The sequence below is a fragment of the Protopterus annectens genome, chromosome 2.part1 (assembly GCF_019279795.1).
Source record: "Protopterus annectens isolate FY-2018-M chromosome 2.part1, PAN1.0, whole genome shotgun sequence".
NCBI classification, from domain to species: domain Eukaryota; kingdom Metazoa; phylum Chordata; order Ceratodontiformes; family Protopteridae; genus Protopterus; species Protopterus annectens.
In genome coordinates, this window is record NC_056729.1 from 566575045 (window position 1) to 566590594 (window position 15550).

At 39.1% G+C, this 15550-nt stretch overlaps 1 protein-coding gene across 1 annotated transcript in view; it reads left to right on the forward strand.

The window, feature by feature from the left end:
- KDM3A (lysine demethylase 3A) overlaps positions 1 to 15550 on the forward strand; it is a 2231127-nt gene that overhangs the window by 602162 nt on the left and 1613415 nt on the right. Inside the window, exon 10 of the mRNA XM_044063465.1 lies at positions 8617 to 8882. Within this exon, the coding sequence (XP_043919400.1) occupies positions 8617 to 8882 (266 nt within the window). The remainder of the gene's footprint in view (positions 1 to 8616; positions 8883 to 15550) is intronic.

Genomic DNA, 15550 nt, shown 5'->3' on the forward strand with positions numbered 1-15550 from the left:
GGCAGGTGTCCTCTATATCTAGTGAAACTTACACATACCCATTGTGTAGTAGTTTTTGAAGCTTTTTTTCCTTGGCCCCCCACTAAAAAGGGCTTCATTCTCGGATGGACTTTCCCAGAAATAAAAAGCAAATTAAAATTCTTTGTAGCTCACTTCTGCAGTAATAACTCTTTACTGTCTGCATAAGCCCAAGGCTGTCCAGAATACCAGAGGTCTCACCTTCTGCTACAGCCCAACAGATCCACTCCCTTCCTGACATCAGGACGTCTGTAGAGTAAAGGGTATTTGGTCAAATTCCATCTTTAGTTTGGTCCTGCTGTTTGAAGTCCAGTGACCATTTCTGTAGTCTGCATAGATATACCTCACTGGGGAACATATTTTCTTCTAATTTGTTTAGATTGCTTTTAGTTATCAGGCAAAATTGTTTAGTGTGGAAAGCAAATTCCTCATAAGGAGTTTCACTCTTTGGTTTGTCCTGAGCTCAGCTTGCATAAAGATCCCATCTAAAGGGGCGAAGCAACCTTTGTATCCAACGTCAGTCTTCATTTAATTCTTGAAGTATGGGCTCTCTTCCAAACATTGGAACCGATTCTGCCATTACTACAGCTTGCGAGAACCAAAAACTCTCAAGCTTGAGTCCTACCAGAATGCTTCTCTCCAGTTTACCTCAGATCTGGCACTTTCTTGGACAGATACGTTTGCCTTTGCTGTCGAGCTAAGTAAGGATTTTTTTCTTATTTGTCTGCCTTCTTTTTTCATCACTAAATTTATTTTTATAGTTATCCATACCCTTTAATTTCTCATGAAGTTCTTAATTACCGTTGTTGGTAATTTTCTCCCTTTGCTGTAGTGCTGTTGGTAGACAGTCTCTCTATTCGTGCACTCCAATGTACAATACCCTTTCTTCTAAAAATCTTCAACTTTTTACTGTGTTTACATTGATTACAAGTGCTTGTTTTCCTGTATATTCCTCCACCCATCAGTCGTGTGTGGTACGACACTTTCCCATCTGATGTCAATTTTCACATGATCTTTCCAAGCCTCTGAACAGACTCTGCCATTATTTCAGCTCATGCCTTCCAAAAACTGAGCTCAGCTCTACCCACAATGCTCCTCACCAAATTACCTCTGATCTCATTTGCCATTTTGGAGTGCCAGACACTCTGTCAAAGCTCTTGAGTTTTATCATTTTTCAAACTAAGTTTTTTCTTGCTGTTAATCTGTCATTTATCCTTTGTTTCTATCTTTACTACACCACTCCTCTAGATATCCTTTAGCATGTGCCTGAATGTGTTTTCCTCTCTCCATTACCATTAGGTAGTCTCAAGTACCATTATTGGTACTTTTTCCTCTTATACCTTCGGGTAACCTTTTGATACCATTGTTGGTAGTTTCCTTTTCTGTTTAAAAAAAGTCACTTTTAACTTGTTTTGTGTATCTGGGTATAAGCTGACCTTAGTTTTTAGATATGGCCGACAAACTCTTTAAAGGTACCTCTGGCTTTGAGGTGCCAAAAGTGCGATCAAAAGATGTCCAACTCAGATGAACACACACTGTGTGTATTGTCTTGGTATGGTCCATCTGCAGGAAGACTCTGCGAACTGTCGAGCTTTCAGTTCCAGAACCTTGATAGAGTGTAAGAATAAGTTAATTTTGAAAGGCCTTAAGTCTGAATTTGAAGAGGCAATATCTATTCTGAGATCAGAAGTCCAGCTTCTTCCAAACCAAAAAAGTGTAGTTACTCTGTTCCGACGACTCCTTGGGAACCGCCTTTGAAATATGCCAAGTCTCCCAAAGTGCTGACAGCTTCCTCAACACTCATGGGCCAAGATTCTTATCCCTTGGTGCCATTGGCACTGACCTCTTCAGTTTCTGTATCTGTGCAATAATCTCTTCCTTAGGTACCAACAGACCTCTTGGTGCCAAAGGACCCTCAGGTTATAGTTTTATGTACAACCTACTCCTCCATAAATCCATTTGCAGACCATCCTCCCAGTCCTTTTTTGGCGAGATGGCTGCCCAGGTCTCAGTCAGCCTCCTCTGTTTGGTCCACCAAGAGACTGAGTCTGATATCATGAGACTGGTAGACTAGCTCCTGACGGGGAGGAGATAATCTCCATCCATGGTTCCTAGCCTTGTTGGCTCTGGAACCTTGCCGCCTCCTACGCCGATTCATATTTATCCTTTGACTCCAGCTGAGATTTTGGAGCCCCTGTTGCTGACCTTCCCGGCTTCGACTGCTTCAGTGCTGTCCAGAGCTCTTTCTCCAACACTGATAGTTACCCTGAGTTCTACTAGTTCCTCTGAACTGGAGACCTCCTGGGGTTGGGGCTTCATTGTTGATTCTGTGGGGGGGGGGGGGGTTTGACTTTGATTATTTCAGAGCCTTCCATGCCCCTCGGTGAATTGGCATATGTAAGCTTGGCCCTGGTTTCTACGTCTGGAGGTGGCCTCAGTGCAAGATGGGACCATGGTTCCAAAGGAAAGTGTTTTGGTTCTGGGCTCCTGTCCCCATGTGTGTGGGGCGGCTGCTTTTCATGCTATGGAGAGGGCCTTGTCCACTTTGAGCAAACAGTCTATGCCTACCCTGTCTGACCAAACTTCTTGTCTGCCAGTCTGTGACCCGGGACAGAGGGCAGAAATGTCTCAAGACCAGACTTCTCTGGTTATGTTGTCTTCGGAAACCTCTCTGGACCCATTCCACTGAAGAGGTAGCTTCAAAGAAAAAGTGCAAGAGGCGCTTGGACTCCCCTGATGATTCCTTCACAGAATATACTGATTTCAGTGAAGGGAAAGTTTCCCGTAAGTCTCACCCCCTGTAGATGTTTCCTTTGGGGACATACTAGAAATACTTATACAGTGGGGTGGCTGGACTACCATTCAATCTTCCTGAGAGGAACCAGTTTACATAGAGGCTTTTTGTGCCCAGCCCTCTACCTATCTTGGATTTCATCTACCCATGGTGATCTTAAGTTGATTGCTCAGTGGTCTTGGAAGATACCAAACCCTATCGAGCAAAACCCTAAGAGGCCTGATCACATTCTCTCTGCCTCTAAATATGAGTAACATTGGATCAAAGGTATTCCTGTTGATGCCATGGTGGTTGCAGCATCCCCTAAAAAGGAGCTTGTAGACGAGTCCTACTATCCATCCTCCTAACAAAAGGAGTCTAGGACAATGGATAGATTTGGGAAGCACATATATGATTCAGTGACCCTCACTCACAGGTCCTTTATGTGGCACATTTTACCAGGCTTCAAAGAGATCTGATAAGAAGCTGAGGGAGTTAGACAAAGTTGCTTCTTAGCTCACCACCCTAAAATCAATTTCTAATTCGTCCATGAGGCTAATTGTTCATGCTGCTGAAGGGACTACAAGAGCAGTGGACTCAGGCGTAGCCATTAGGAGACGCGCCTGGATGTGCTTACGTTCCTTGAGCCATTTAAGTCTTTTGTCAATGCTCCATTTGACTGATCATCCTTGTTTGACCCCAAAGCCAGATGTGAGAAAGATGGAAAGACCCTATCTGCTGTGTGCGTATGCTTTTCCACTCCTCCACAACCTTATTCCAGGAACCAGAGAAGTGGTAGAGTTTGGTTCAAAAAGACCGAAGGACCTTTCCATGACTCGCGTGGTGCTGACTTCTCCCAGGGCAGAAGGGGGAGTAGTAATGGAAGGCGCGCTATTCAAGAGGCAGAAGTGGCCCACAGAGTCAAGAGTTCCAGAGGGTCTCTGGCAACTCTTGTCTGTGCTCCCTGAAATGAGGCCCAGTTGTCTTCCTCAGGAGGCAGTTGGATGATTATCCCTGTACCAATCTGCCTGGCTAGAAATAATGACTGGAAAAATTGGTGCAGAGGATCATTACCAGAGGTTACAACAGCACCCTTTCAGAAGAACCAAAAAGACTGAGGAAATCCTGGATGTTCCACCCAGTCACAGGGAGGTAGCAGTCTTAGAAATTCAAAAACTGCTTGAAATAGTCATCTAGGCAGTCCCACCAGACCAGTTAAGATCCGGAATTTACTCAAGATTCTTTTCAGTGCCAATTGTAAACAGGAGACTGGAGACAGATTTTTTTTTTGGATCTGTCAGTTGAACAAATCAGTTCAACAAACCAAATTTCGGATGGTCTTGCTTCAGTCTATTCCATGTTTGGAAAAATATGGTATGTTCTCAATAGATCTTCAGGATGCTTATTACCACAGAAAAATAGACAAGTGGTCCAGAAGATTTGTGTTTCCAGCTGGGAGCCAGTTAATGTCAGTTCAGGGTATTGCCCTTTGGTCTCACCACAGCCCCCATGGTGTTGACAAAGTGCATGGTAGTGGCAGCAGCTTGTCTCAGACTGCTAGGATTCCAGATGTGCCCATGTGTCTGTATATCGACTCCTAAAGGCACGAGATTACACTTTTCACATTTTCTCCATCTTAGGAATCACTATAAACTAAGAAAAATCCCATCTAGAGCCATCACAACACCTGGAATTCATTGGAGTTATGCTCCTCAGTCACTGGCCTTGCGTCACATCCCCTAGAAAGACTCCATAGGATCAGATCACAAGTGGGCCAGATTATTCGAAACAAGAAAATAGCAGCAAGACTCAGTCTACATGCTTGTCCGGTCAATGGCAGCCATCTGTCACTTGGCCAGATATTGCATGTGAATTCTTCAATGGCTCCTGGCCTTCCAATAGTCATTATTGAATCAACCAATGTCCCATTTTATTCTGCTCACCAAATGCTGCAAGGAAGACCTAAATTGGTAGCTTCACTCTGATATCAGACCTTCCCTTTGTCCCTTCTCAACTCCAAGCCATAGTGACCACCGATGTGTCCCGTATAGGGTGGGGGATCATTATCTGGAGAAGAGTCCAAGGTACTTGGTCCCAGCTGGAGGCCAACTTGCATGTTAGCGTCGTAGAGATGAGGGTGGTGCTTCTGGCATTCAGGCATTTCAGAATTCCCTCCCCCTTGGGAATGATTGCAATACAGACAATATGTCGGTTGTCTGGGACATCAACAAGCAAGGGGGAACCAGGTCCCTACACCATTTGCTGAGAAGAGCTCAGAGTTTGGCAATGAGCGATTTCCTCCAATCACTTTCTGATAGTAACGCACATTCCAGGGTGCACCAGCATGATCATACAAATTGAGCAGAACCATCCTCATGCTTCACGAGTAATCTCTCAATCCAGTGGTGATAGTCGAGATATCCCATCGCTGGGGCTAACCTTGCTGCAACCTGTTTGTCCCCTCTGAACAAGTGCAAAAGTTACTTTGCCCTAATTACCCCCCGCCAGGGAGTTGCCCAGAGACGCTGTCCTTCATGATTGGCCCCCCAGTCTACTCAATGCCTGTCTACAGATTCCACTGATGTCAGTTTCTAAAGAAAGCCATCAGGTCAAAGAACAGAATAATTTTCATTGCTCCATTCTGGCTTCTGCAGTTCTGGTTCTCCTTCCTGTGGCCTTATCTGCTTTGGAAACTCGGGATACTGGACCCAGCTCCAAACCTATTGTCCCACCTGGAGGGACTCCTCCATCCAGATCTACATCTGAAGCTCACTGCATAGCTTCTCCAATTCCCATGATTGCCAGGGATCCCTTCCTCACATCCATGGTCCATATGCATCATTCTAGCTTCCCACAAACTCAATTAGAAAATTGTATCGTAAGTGGCTAAAGTTTACTAAGTGGTCACCTAGACAGTAATCTTGACTCCTATTCAGCACCTGTTGACAAAGTTCTAGACCAGGGGTGTCCGACCTTTTCGCTTGCGGGGCCACATTGAGTCAACAGAATTTGTCTTGGGGCTGCATATAAAATATATCCCAGAGTTGACTGTTGCGCTGTCACGGGCGACCAAAGTCGATCCCCTGACTGTATTGTAGGCAAATTTGAACAATGAATAAATGGTAATGAATGTCTAGTATTTGCCCCTAAAATTCTATTTCTTAAAATAACAGTTAATTCTAACATCTTAGTACCAGTAGAACAAGCAACATCCACAGGAATCACACACGGCAAAACAATATCAACTTCAAATGTCCCAGTGGAATGAACAGTGACACGGACTTCTAAAAACAGTCCAAAATTTATTAAAGATTGTTAGCTTTTTCACCTTGCTGGCTTAATCAGACAAATGCTTAAGAAATTTGGAAGCATTTAAATATTCCATCCAACTCACCTATTGGTGCAGACAAACTCTGACATAATCATTCAATTCAATTAAAGTTGCAAGGCAGAAAAACACACACACACACACACACACACACATATATATATATATATATATATATATATATATATATATATGTGTATAAAACAAACTCATTAAAACGCAGAATTGCAAAAAAAAAAAAATATATATATATATATATATATATATATATATATATATATATGAAGAATATCAAAACCCTTGCAGCAGTCGGCTATAAGCACAAACTTGATATGCACAAATCAATAGGCACTAATACACTATTTTATAGTTTAAAGCATTTAATGATAAGAACAGAACACATAAGCGCTTTCACGGAATCAACCGCTTCATCAGATGTAACATTACTAGTACCATTCTCTTCACTTATATACATAAAATTCAAAAATTCAGAGACCAATGAACATCTAATTGATTAATCACTGTGGTTGAATTAAAGTGCTAGTGCTACTTAAAAACAGATAAAACATATAATCCAAGTTAAAACTGAACTAAATATGCTTATCACATTATAAATACAATATTAATCCATTTAAATTAGTACCTTATACATCTAAATAATACTTATAAATATAAGATCTAAAACCATAACAGTTTAACTTCATAAAGCCTATACTACCTAAGTCTCCTAGCTTTCAGGATGGGTTTAATCGAAACACTGTCATTGAGGCCATATCCCCTATGCGCCCCTAACCGAAAAATCCATTTTAATTCAGCACATTCAGTGTCATTAGTGATATTCCCCATCCTGATGTTAATAAACTGTGTATGTAAAATTTGAAATACAAATCTATGAGAGGGTCCTTCACTCAAGACATGTTTAGATATTGCATTGTATTCTTCATTTCTATTAATACAATACATGTGGTCTCTAATGCGTTCTCTCAGGGTACGATTAGTTTTGCCAACATAAAAGTGAAAACATATCTCGCAGTGGGCCACATACACAACGTTCTTTGTACCACAATCCCCATTGCTCTTCATTTCCCACAAACGCCCTGTACCAGGATGTCTGAAGAATCTTGATTCATCAATATATACGCATTGACCACATTTCCCACATTTCTTGGTATTGCAAAACAATCCTGACCCTCTCAATTCATAATTAATGTTTAATTTACTGCGGTAACAAAGATTCTGTTTTAGATTCTTTGTGTTCCGAAAAGCATAAATGGGGTGATCACCCACTACCCCCCGGGTTTTCTCATCAACCAAAAGAATGTGCCAATTCTTTTCTATAACACCCTGAAACCTGCTAGTATTATTACCAAAGGGTAAAACCACATGCAGTCCTTCATTTCTCACTTTTTCTCTCCTCGGTCTATTAAAACCTGAAAAATATGGTTGAGCAGTAGTATCCCTCAAAGATACCACTTCTTTACAGACTAAATCAATACTGTTTTCATCATAACCCCTCTGCATAAGATCCTTTTTTAGGTTACCTAATTCTTGCATCAGTTTATTGTCATCACAACAAAGACGTGCAAGCCTTAACGCCTGCCCTTTTACAATGTTATTAAACAATTTAGAATTATGCATACTAGTACGATGCAGGTACGTTGGACAATAGCATGGTTTCCTATATAACTCTGTTGTGAAACCTTTCCTTTCCTTTCTCACGGTAACGTCCAAATAATTAATAGCAGTAGTAGAAAATTCCATAGTGAATTTCAAAAATTCACTACTATTATTGATGTATCCATGATATTCTAACAACTCCTGTACAGTTCCTTTCCAGATCAAAATAAGGTCATCGACAAAACGTCGATGAAATACTATACTTGGGTGATCTATTATATTCTGTTTCTCCCAGGCAACCATGATCAAGTTGGCATAAGCATTGGCACAACTAGTGCCCATTGCTATGCCTTTCTTCTGCTTAAATAGGCTTTCATTAAAGAGAAAGATATTATTGTCCAATACTAACTCTATTAAAAAACATATAAAGTCAGCTTTAACCCTATCCATACCTGCATCAGTTAATAGAAGGTCATTCAAAATTGAAATTCCTATTTCATTTGGTATGCTCGTAAACAGTGCCTCTACATCCATGGTAACCATTAATAAATCTGTTGTATCTCCAAATTCTAAACTAAAATCATAAAGCCCCTTTAAAAAATGTTCCGTATCTGTTAATACTTGTGGATAACAGCTAAGTACTTTTTTCAATTCTTGATCTAAATAAATAGACATAGCTTCTGTTACCCAACCTGCCCCAGCCACAATGGGCCTAAATTTGGGCAGAGTAGGGTGCTTATGGATCTTAGGTAGACCATGTAACTGCGGAATCACAGGAAAATCAACAATAAAATATTCAAACAACTCATTTGTTAATATATTCATATTATGACATTCTACCAATGCTCTCCTGATGTTGTTGACAATCTTATCTTAAAAGCATTTGAAAATGATGTGTACAATGACGCTGAGTATGGTACTGTTAATGCAGAATCAAATATTACCAAAGAGGAAATACAAGCTTTGAAAGATTTAAAGAACAATTCTGGTATTGTTATTCGGCCCTCTGATAAAGGCGGGCCAACTGTCGTTATGAATAGTTCCTATTATTTTGACACAATGATGGACATGCTCAATACTGATGCATATGAAACTATTGACATGAGTAGTGTGGATGTGATTGTCAACAACATCAGGAGAGCATTGGTAGAATGTCATAATTGCCCATTGTGGCTGGGGCAGGTTGGGTAACAGAAGCTATGTCTATTTATTTAGATCAAGAATTGAAAAAAGTACTTAGCTGTTATCCACAAGTATTAACAGATACGGAACATTTTTTAAAGGGGCTTTATGAGTTTAGTTTAGAATTTGGGGACACAACAGATTTATTAATGGTTACCATGGATGTAGAGGCACTGTTTACGAGCATACCAAATGAAATAGGAATTTCAATCTTGAATGACCTATTAACTGATGCAGGTATGGATAGGGTTAAAACTGACTTTTTATGTTTTTTAATAGAGTTAGTATTGGACAATAATATTTTTCTCTTTAATGAAAGTCTATTTAAGCAGAAGAAAGGCATAGCAATGGGCACTAGTTGTGCCAATGCTTATGCCAACTTAATTATGGTAGCCTGGGAGAAACAGAATATAATAGATCACCCAAGTATAGTATTTCATCGACGTTTTGTCGATGACCTTTTATTTGGAAAGGAACTGTACAGGAGCTGTTAGAATATCATGAATACATCAATAATAGTAGTGAATTTTTGAAATTCACTATGGAATTTTCTACTACTACTATTAATTATTTGGATGTTACAGTGAGAAAGGAAAGGAAAGGTTTCACAACAGAGTTATACAGGAAACCATGTTACTGTCCAACGTACCTGCATCGTACTAGTATGCATAATTCTAAATTGTTTAATAACATTGTAAAAGGGCAGGCGTTAAGGCTTGCACGTCTTTGTTGTGATGACAATAAACTGATGCAAGAATTAGATAACCTCAAAAAGGATCTTATGCAGAGGGGTTATGGTGAAAACAGTATTGATTTAGTCTGCAAAGAAGTAGTATCTTTGAGGGATACTACTGCTCAACCATATTTTTCAGGTTTTAATAGACCGAGGAGAGAAAAAGTGAGAAATGAAGGACTGCATGTGGTTTTACCCTTTGGTAATAATACTAGCAGGTTTCAGGGTGTTATAGAAAAGAATTGGCACATTCTTTTGGTTGATGAGAAAACCCGGGGGGTAGTGGGTGATCACCCCATTTATGCTTTTCGGAACACAAAGAATCTAAAACAGAATCTTTGTTACCGCAGTAAATTAAACATTAATTATGAATTGAGAGGGTCAGGATTGTTTTGTAATACCAAGAAATGTGGGAAATGTGGTCAATGCGCATATATTGATGAATCAAGATTCTTTAGACATCCTGGTACAGGGTGTTTGTGGGAAATGAAGAGCAATGGGGATTGTGGTACAAAGAATGTTGTGTATGTGGCCCACTGCGAGATATGTTTTCACTTTTATGTTGGGAAAACTAATCGTACCCTGAGAGAACGCATTAGAGACCACATGTATTGTATTAATAGAAATGAAGAATACAATGCAATATCGAAACATGTTTTGAGTGAAGGACCCTCTCATAGATTTGTATTTCAAATTTTACATACACAATTTATTAACATCAGGATGGGGAATATCACTAATGACACTGAATGTGCTGAATTAAAATGGATTTTTCGGTTAGGGGCGCATAGAGGCTATGGCCTCAATGACAGTGTTTCGATTAAACCCATCCTGAAAGCTAGGAGACTTAGGTAGTATAGGCTTTTATGAAGTTAAACTGTTATGGTTTTAGATCTTATATTTATAAGTATTATTTAGATGTATAAGGTACTAATTTAAATGGATTAATATTGTATTTATAATGTGATAAGCATATTTAGTTCAGTTTTAACTTGGATTATATGTTTTATCTGTTTTTAAGTAGCACTAGCACTTTAATTCAACCACAGTGATTAATCAATTAGATGTTCATTGGTCTCTGAATTTTTGAATTTTATGTATATAAGTGAAGAGAATGGTACTAGTAATGTTACATCTGATGAAGCGGTTGATTCCGTGAAAGCGCTTATGTGTTCTGTTCTTATCATTAAATGCTTTAAACGATAAAATAGTGTATTAGTGCCTATTGATTTGTGCATATCAAGTTTGTGCTTATAGCCGACTGCTGCAAGGGTTTTGATATTCTTCATTTCTCTTGGGAATACTAGTTTGTTTTGGCAAATATATATATATATATATATATATATATATTTTGAATACATATACTATTCACAAACATAAAATAACGCAACTCTGTCAAAGGCTTAGATGTTAAACGGAACATAATGTCCATATGGTAACACTAATTAGATAATCCTGTCAAAATCACTGGACACTCTGAAATAACATGCTATACAATTAAGGTTGTCCTAGTCAGCTTCGAAACACTCAAGCCTCAGATTATATTCTCAACAGAGTAGAGCAGGGGCAACACGAAGTGAAAAACTTTACATAGTTCAAAAAGGTATAAAATTACATCATGAATAAACACAAGGTGTTACAACTCCCACTTCATGTATAAATAAAGATGAAAGTTCTAAAATTCTAAGAGGGGCACTACCACTTATAAAACACAAAGGAGCTCGTGGGTATCATACGATGCTATAAAACCACTGACAAAAGAAAAAGCCTGGGTAAAGGACACACAAAAAAAAACATTAAACTACCCTTCTATTAGAAACTGTTAACCTTCTGTTCCACAAGATAGGTCTAAGGGACGCTTTATCATTTAAGCCCGGGACCTTATCAACTCTGCATCTGATAATCCATCTGAGCTCACATTCTTCCGTATAAGTCTCAATATCGCCCCCCCCTGTTCATTAGGTCTTATGAATTGTAAAACTGAAAATAAAAAAGTGTGCGCGATACCCATTTCTTTATGGTGTTTGGCCAATGCACTGGAATCCGTACCAATGCGTATGTGGTAAATATGCTCCCTTATACGCTCCTGGAGTTTTCTATTAGTTTTTCCTATATAGAAGGCCTCGCAGGATACACATCTAGCGAGGTATACCACATGTTCACTCTGGCAGTTTGTATTCGTATGGAAGGTGTACTCATCCCCTGATACAGGGTGTACAGATGTGCACCTTTGGTCTATAAACTGACAGTCTACAACGATGGCATGGTCTAGTGTTACCCTGGTCACGCAAAATGTGCCCATTCAAACCATTTATGGTATGGTGGCACAGAATTTTTCAGGTTCTTCCTGTTTTTAACACACATAACTGGGTCTGGGACCCACTATTCTACTAATATTCTCATCTAAGAGAAGTGTGTCCCAATATTTCTCAAATTTCCTTAACAGCTGTAGTATCAGAGGTAAAAAACGTGTCATATACCTTAAAAACCTTGTTCATCACTTCTACCATCTCAGTCCTAGTGTAATATGCATCTTCTCTGAGCATCAACCTCATGCTCTCTCTATAGTCATTCTTATCAATTAACACAATGAATATCAATATTGAAAGGCTTGGTAATGGCCTGTTAAATACTGCAGTCCACAGGAAGGCTTGCTATAGGAACACATTACTTCATAGGGATAGTATCTCTTTTGTATTTGGTAATGTTGTTAGGGGGCAGGTTATGAGAGCCTCCAGACTTAATCCTACAGAAGATTGTTACCTGACGGAACTGTGTCTAGTCTTAGGGAGAAATTGAGAGACAGATGCTATAGCCATCAAGAAGTGGATAAAGCCATCACCAAGGTGAATTCCTTAAGGACAACTAGGGTGAGTCCTTATTTCTCTGATGAGGTTAACATGGGGGATTTGCCACAGCGGTCAGGTAACACCAGTTTCTTGAGAGTTCCTATGTTTTTTACCTCTGATACTACAGCTGTTAAGGAAACTTTTGAGAAATATTGGGGCACACTTCTTTTAGATGAGAATATTAGTAGAATAGTGGGTCGCAGACCCAGTTATGTGTTTAAAAACAGGAAGAACCTGAAACAAATTCTGTGCCACCCTCCCCTAAATGGTTTGAATGGGCACATTTTGCGTGACCAGGATAACACTAGACCATGCCATCGTTGTAGACAATGTCAGTTTATAGACCAAAGGTGCACATTTGTACACCCTGCATCAAGGGATGAGTACACCTTCCATACGAATACCAACTGCCAGAGTAATCATGGTGGTATACCTCGCTAGATGTGTATCCTGTGAGGCCTTCTATATAGGAAAAACTAATAGAAAACTCCGGGAGCGTATAAGGGAGCATATTTACCACATACGCATTGGTACGGATTCCAATGCATTGGCCAAACACCATAAAGAAATGGGTATCGTGCACACTTTTTTATTTTCAGTTTTACAATTCATTAGACCTAATGAACAGGGGGGCGATATTGAGACTTATACGGAAGAATGTGAGCTCAGATGGATTATCAGATGCAGAGCTGATAAGGTCCCGGGCTTAAATGATAAAGCTTCCCTTAGACCTATCTTGCGGAACAGAAGGTTAACCGTTTCTAATAGAAGGGTAGTTTAATGTTTTTTTTTTGTCTCTCCTTTACCCAGGCTTTTTCTTTTCAGTGGTTTTATAGCATCGTATGATACCCACAAGCTCCTTTGTGTTTTATAAGTGGTGGTGCCCCTCTTAGAATGTTAGAACTTTCATCTTTATTTTTATTTATACATGAAGTGGGAGTTGTAACACCCTGTGTTTATTCATGATGTAATTTTATACCTTTTTGAACTATGTAAAGTTTTTCACTTCGTGTTGCCCCTGCACTACCCTGTTGGGAATATAGTCTGAGGCTTGAGTGTTTTGAAGGTGACTAGAACAACCTTAATTGTATAGTATGTTATTTCTGAGTGTCCAGTGATTTTGACACTTATCTAATTAGTGTTACCTTAATGGGGCATTATGTTCTGTTTAACATCTAAGCCTTTGACAGAGTTGCGTTATTTTGTTTTGTGAATTTTATATGTATTCTATATATATATATATATATATATATATATTTGCAATTCTGCATTTTAATGTTTGTTTTATACACTTTAAATACATTTTATATATATATATATATATATATATATATATGTGTATATATATATATATATATATGTATATATATATATGTGTATATATATATATATATATATATGTATGTATATATATATATATGTATATATATATATATATATATATATGTTTTTCTGCCTTGCAACTTTAATTGAATTGAATGATGTCAGTTTGTCTGTACCAATAGGCGAGTTGGATGCAATATTTAAATACTTCCAAATTTCTTAAGCATTTGTCTGATGAAGCCAGCAAGGTGAAAGCGCTAACAATCTTTAATAAATTTTGGACTTTTAAGAAGGCTGTGCCACTGTTCATTCCATTGGGACGTTTGAAGTTGATATTGTTTTGCCGTGTGTGATTCCTGTGGATGTTGCTTGTTCTACTGGTACTTGGATTTTTATACCGAGCCACAGGAGTCTTTGCCCCTTGGTGCTGCCTTTGTTTCTTGTTATATTTTAACTCTAACATCTTCATTTTTTTTTTTTTTTATTTACAAATAGGTACAGAACCCTTCCATTTGTATGAGATCATACCTCTTGGTTTTGCTGTTTTTTTAAAGATGTCCATGTCTTCTGTCATGTCCTTAATGTCCATGTCTTCCAAAGTGCTCATGTATTCTTCTGTTTCCAATTCCATTGCAGTAGGTGTGTCACCACTACTGGGATATTGGACCTCTGCTTTGTCACTCTGTAGCATCGATGAAGTGCCAAATACACTGCAGATGAAGCTGTTGCCACATTTGTTGCTATTGCACTGCTATTTGGTGAGGCTGGTCTGAAGATGAAAGGTTTATCAGTGGTGATGCACAGCTTGCAGGAATGATGAGACCTACAATTATCTGTCCTTTAGTACTCCAAACAATTTCACTCTGTGGTTTCCACAGTTTTCTATTTGCCATCTTAAATGGCATTATCAAACTGAGCACCCATTTGGAAATGCTCATTACATAACTATCTTTGGAATCTGTCCCTGAAATTGTGCAAGACACCACTACATCTGGCACTGACCAGATTTGTTACTGTTGCACTGCTGTCTGGTGAGGCTGGTCCAAAGATGAAAGAAACTGCATCAGTGGTGATGCACAGCTTGCAGGAATGATAAGACCTTTACTTCTTAAAAAATTAACAGTTTGTATTTTTCCATATGTTCCACTGACTAACAGATGGTAGAACACATTCATCTTTGGTTACCCACTTACTACAAAGCCACAAAGAACATATGCGACAACGCACTCCAATTTCACAAGGTTATCTCACATTTGCATTTTTGCAGTTGCCTCTCCAATATGCATGAGTCCACATTTCAGCGGAAGACCTGTACAGATCCACTCAATGAGGCATAACATCATCAGATAACCCCTTTTTGTACTTCCTTTGAAATTTCAACAAATTTACTTTATTAGTAGTGGCAATGGTTCATAGGTTCATACTAGGCTATCTGCCTTAGGGCATTTACAAGCCTAGCCAGTGTGTGTTTGGCTTTCGCCACCCATTTTAAATGAATTTTGCTATGCCCTTTTTCGAGGTTAGTATACTGTGCCTCTGTCTAATAGTGAGACAGAAGTGATACCCGGAGTAAACCTACGATCTCCCATCCACTCATCAAGATTCCTCTTGAAGAGAGTCAATGAGGGACTCTGCCTAACCTGGACTGGGATTTTATTCCAGAGTGAAGGGAGCCTCTGGGTTATGAATCTGTCCCTCCAGCATGTCCTATTTATTTCAGTGCTGAG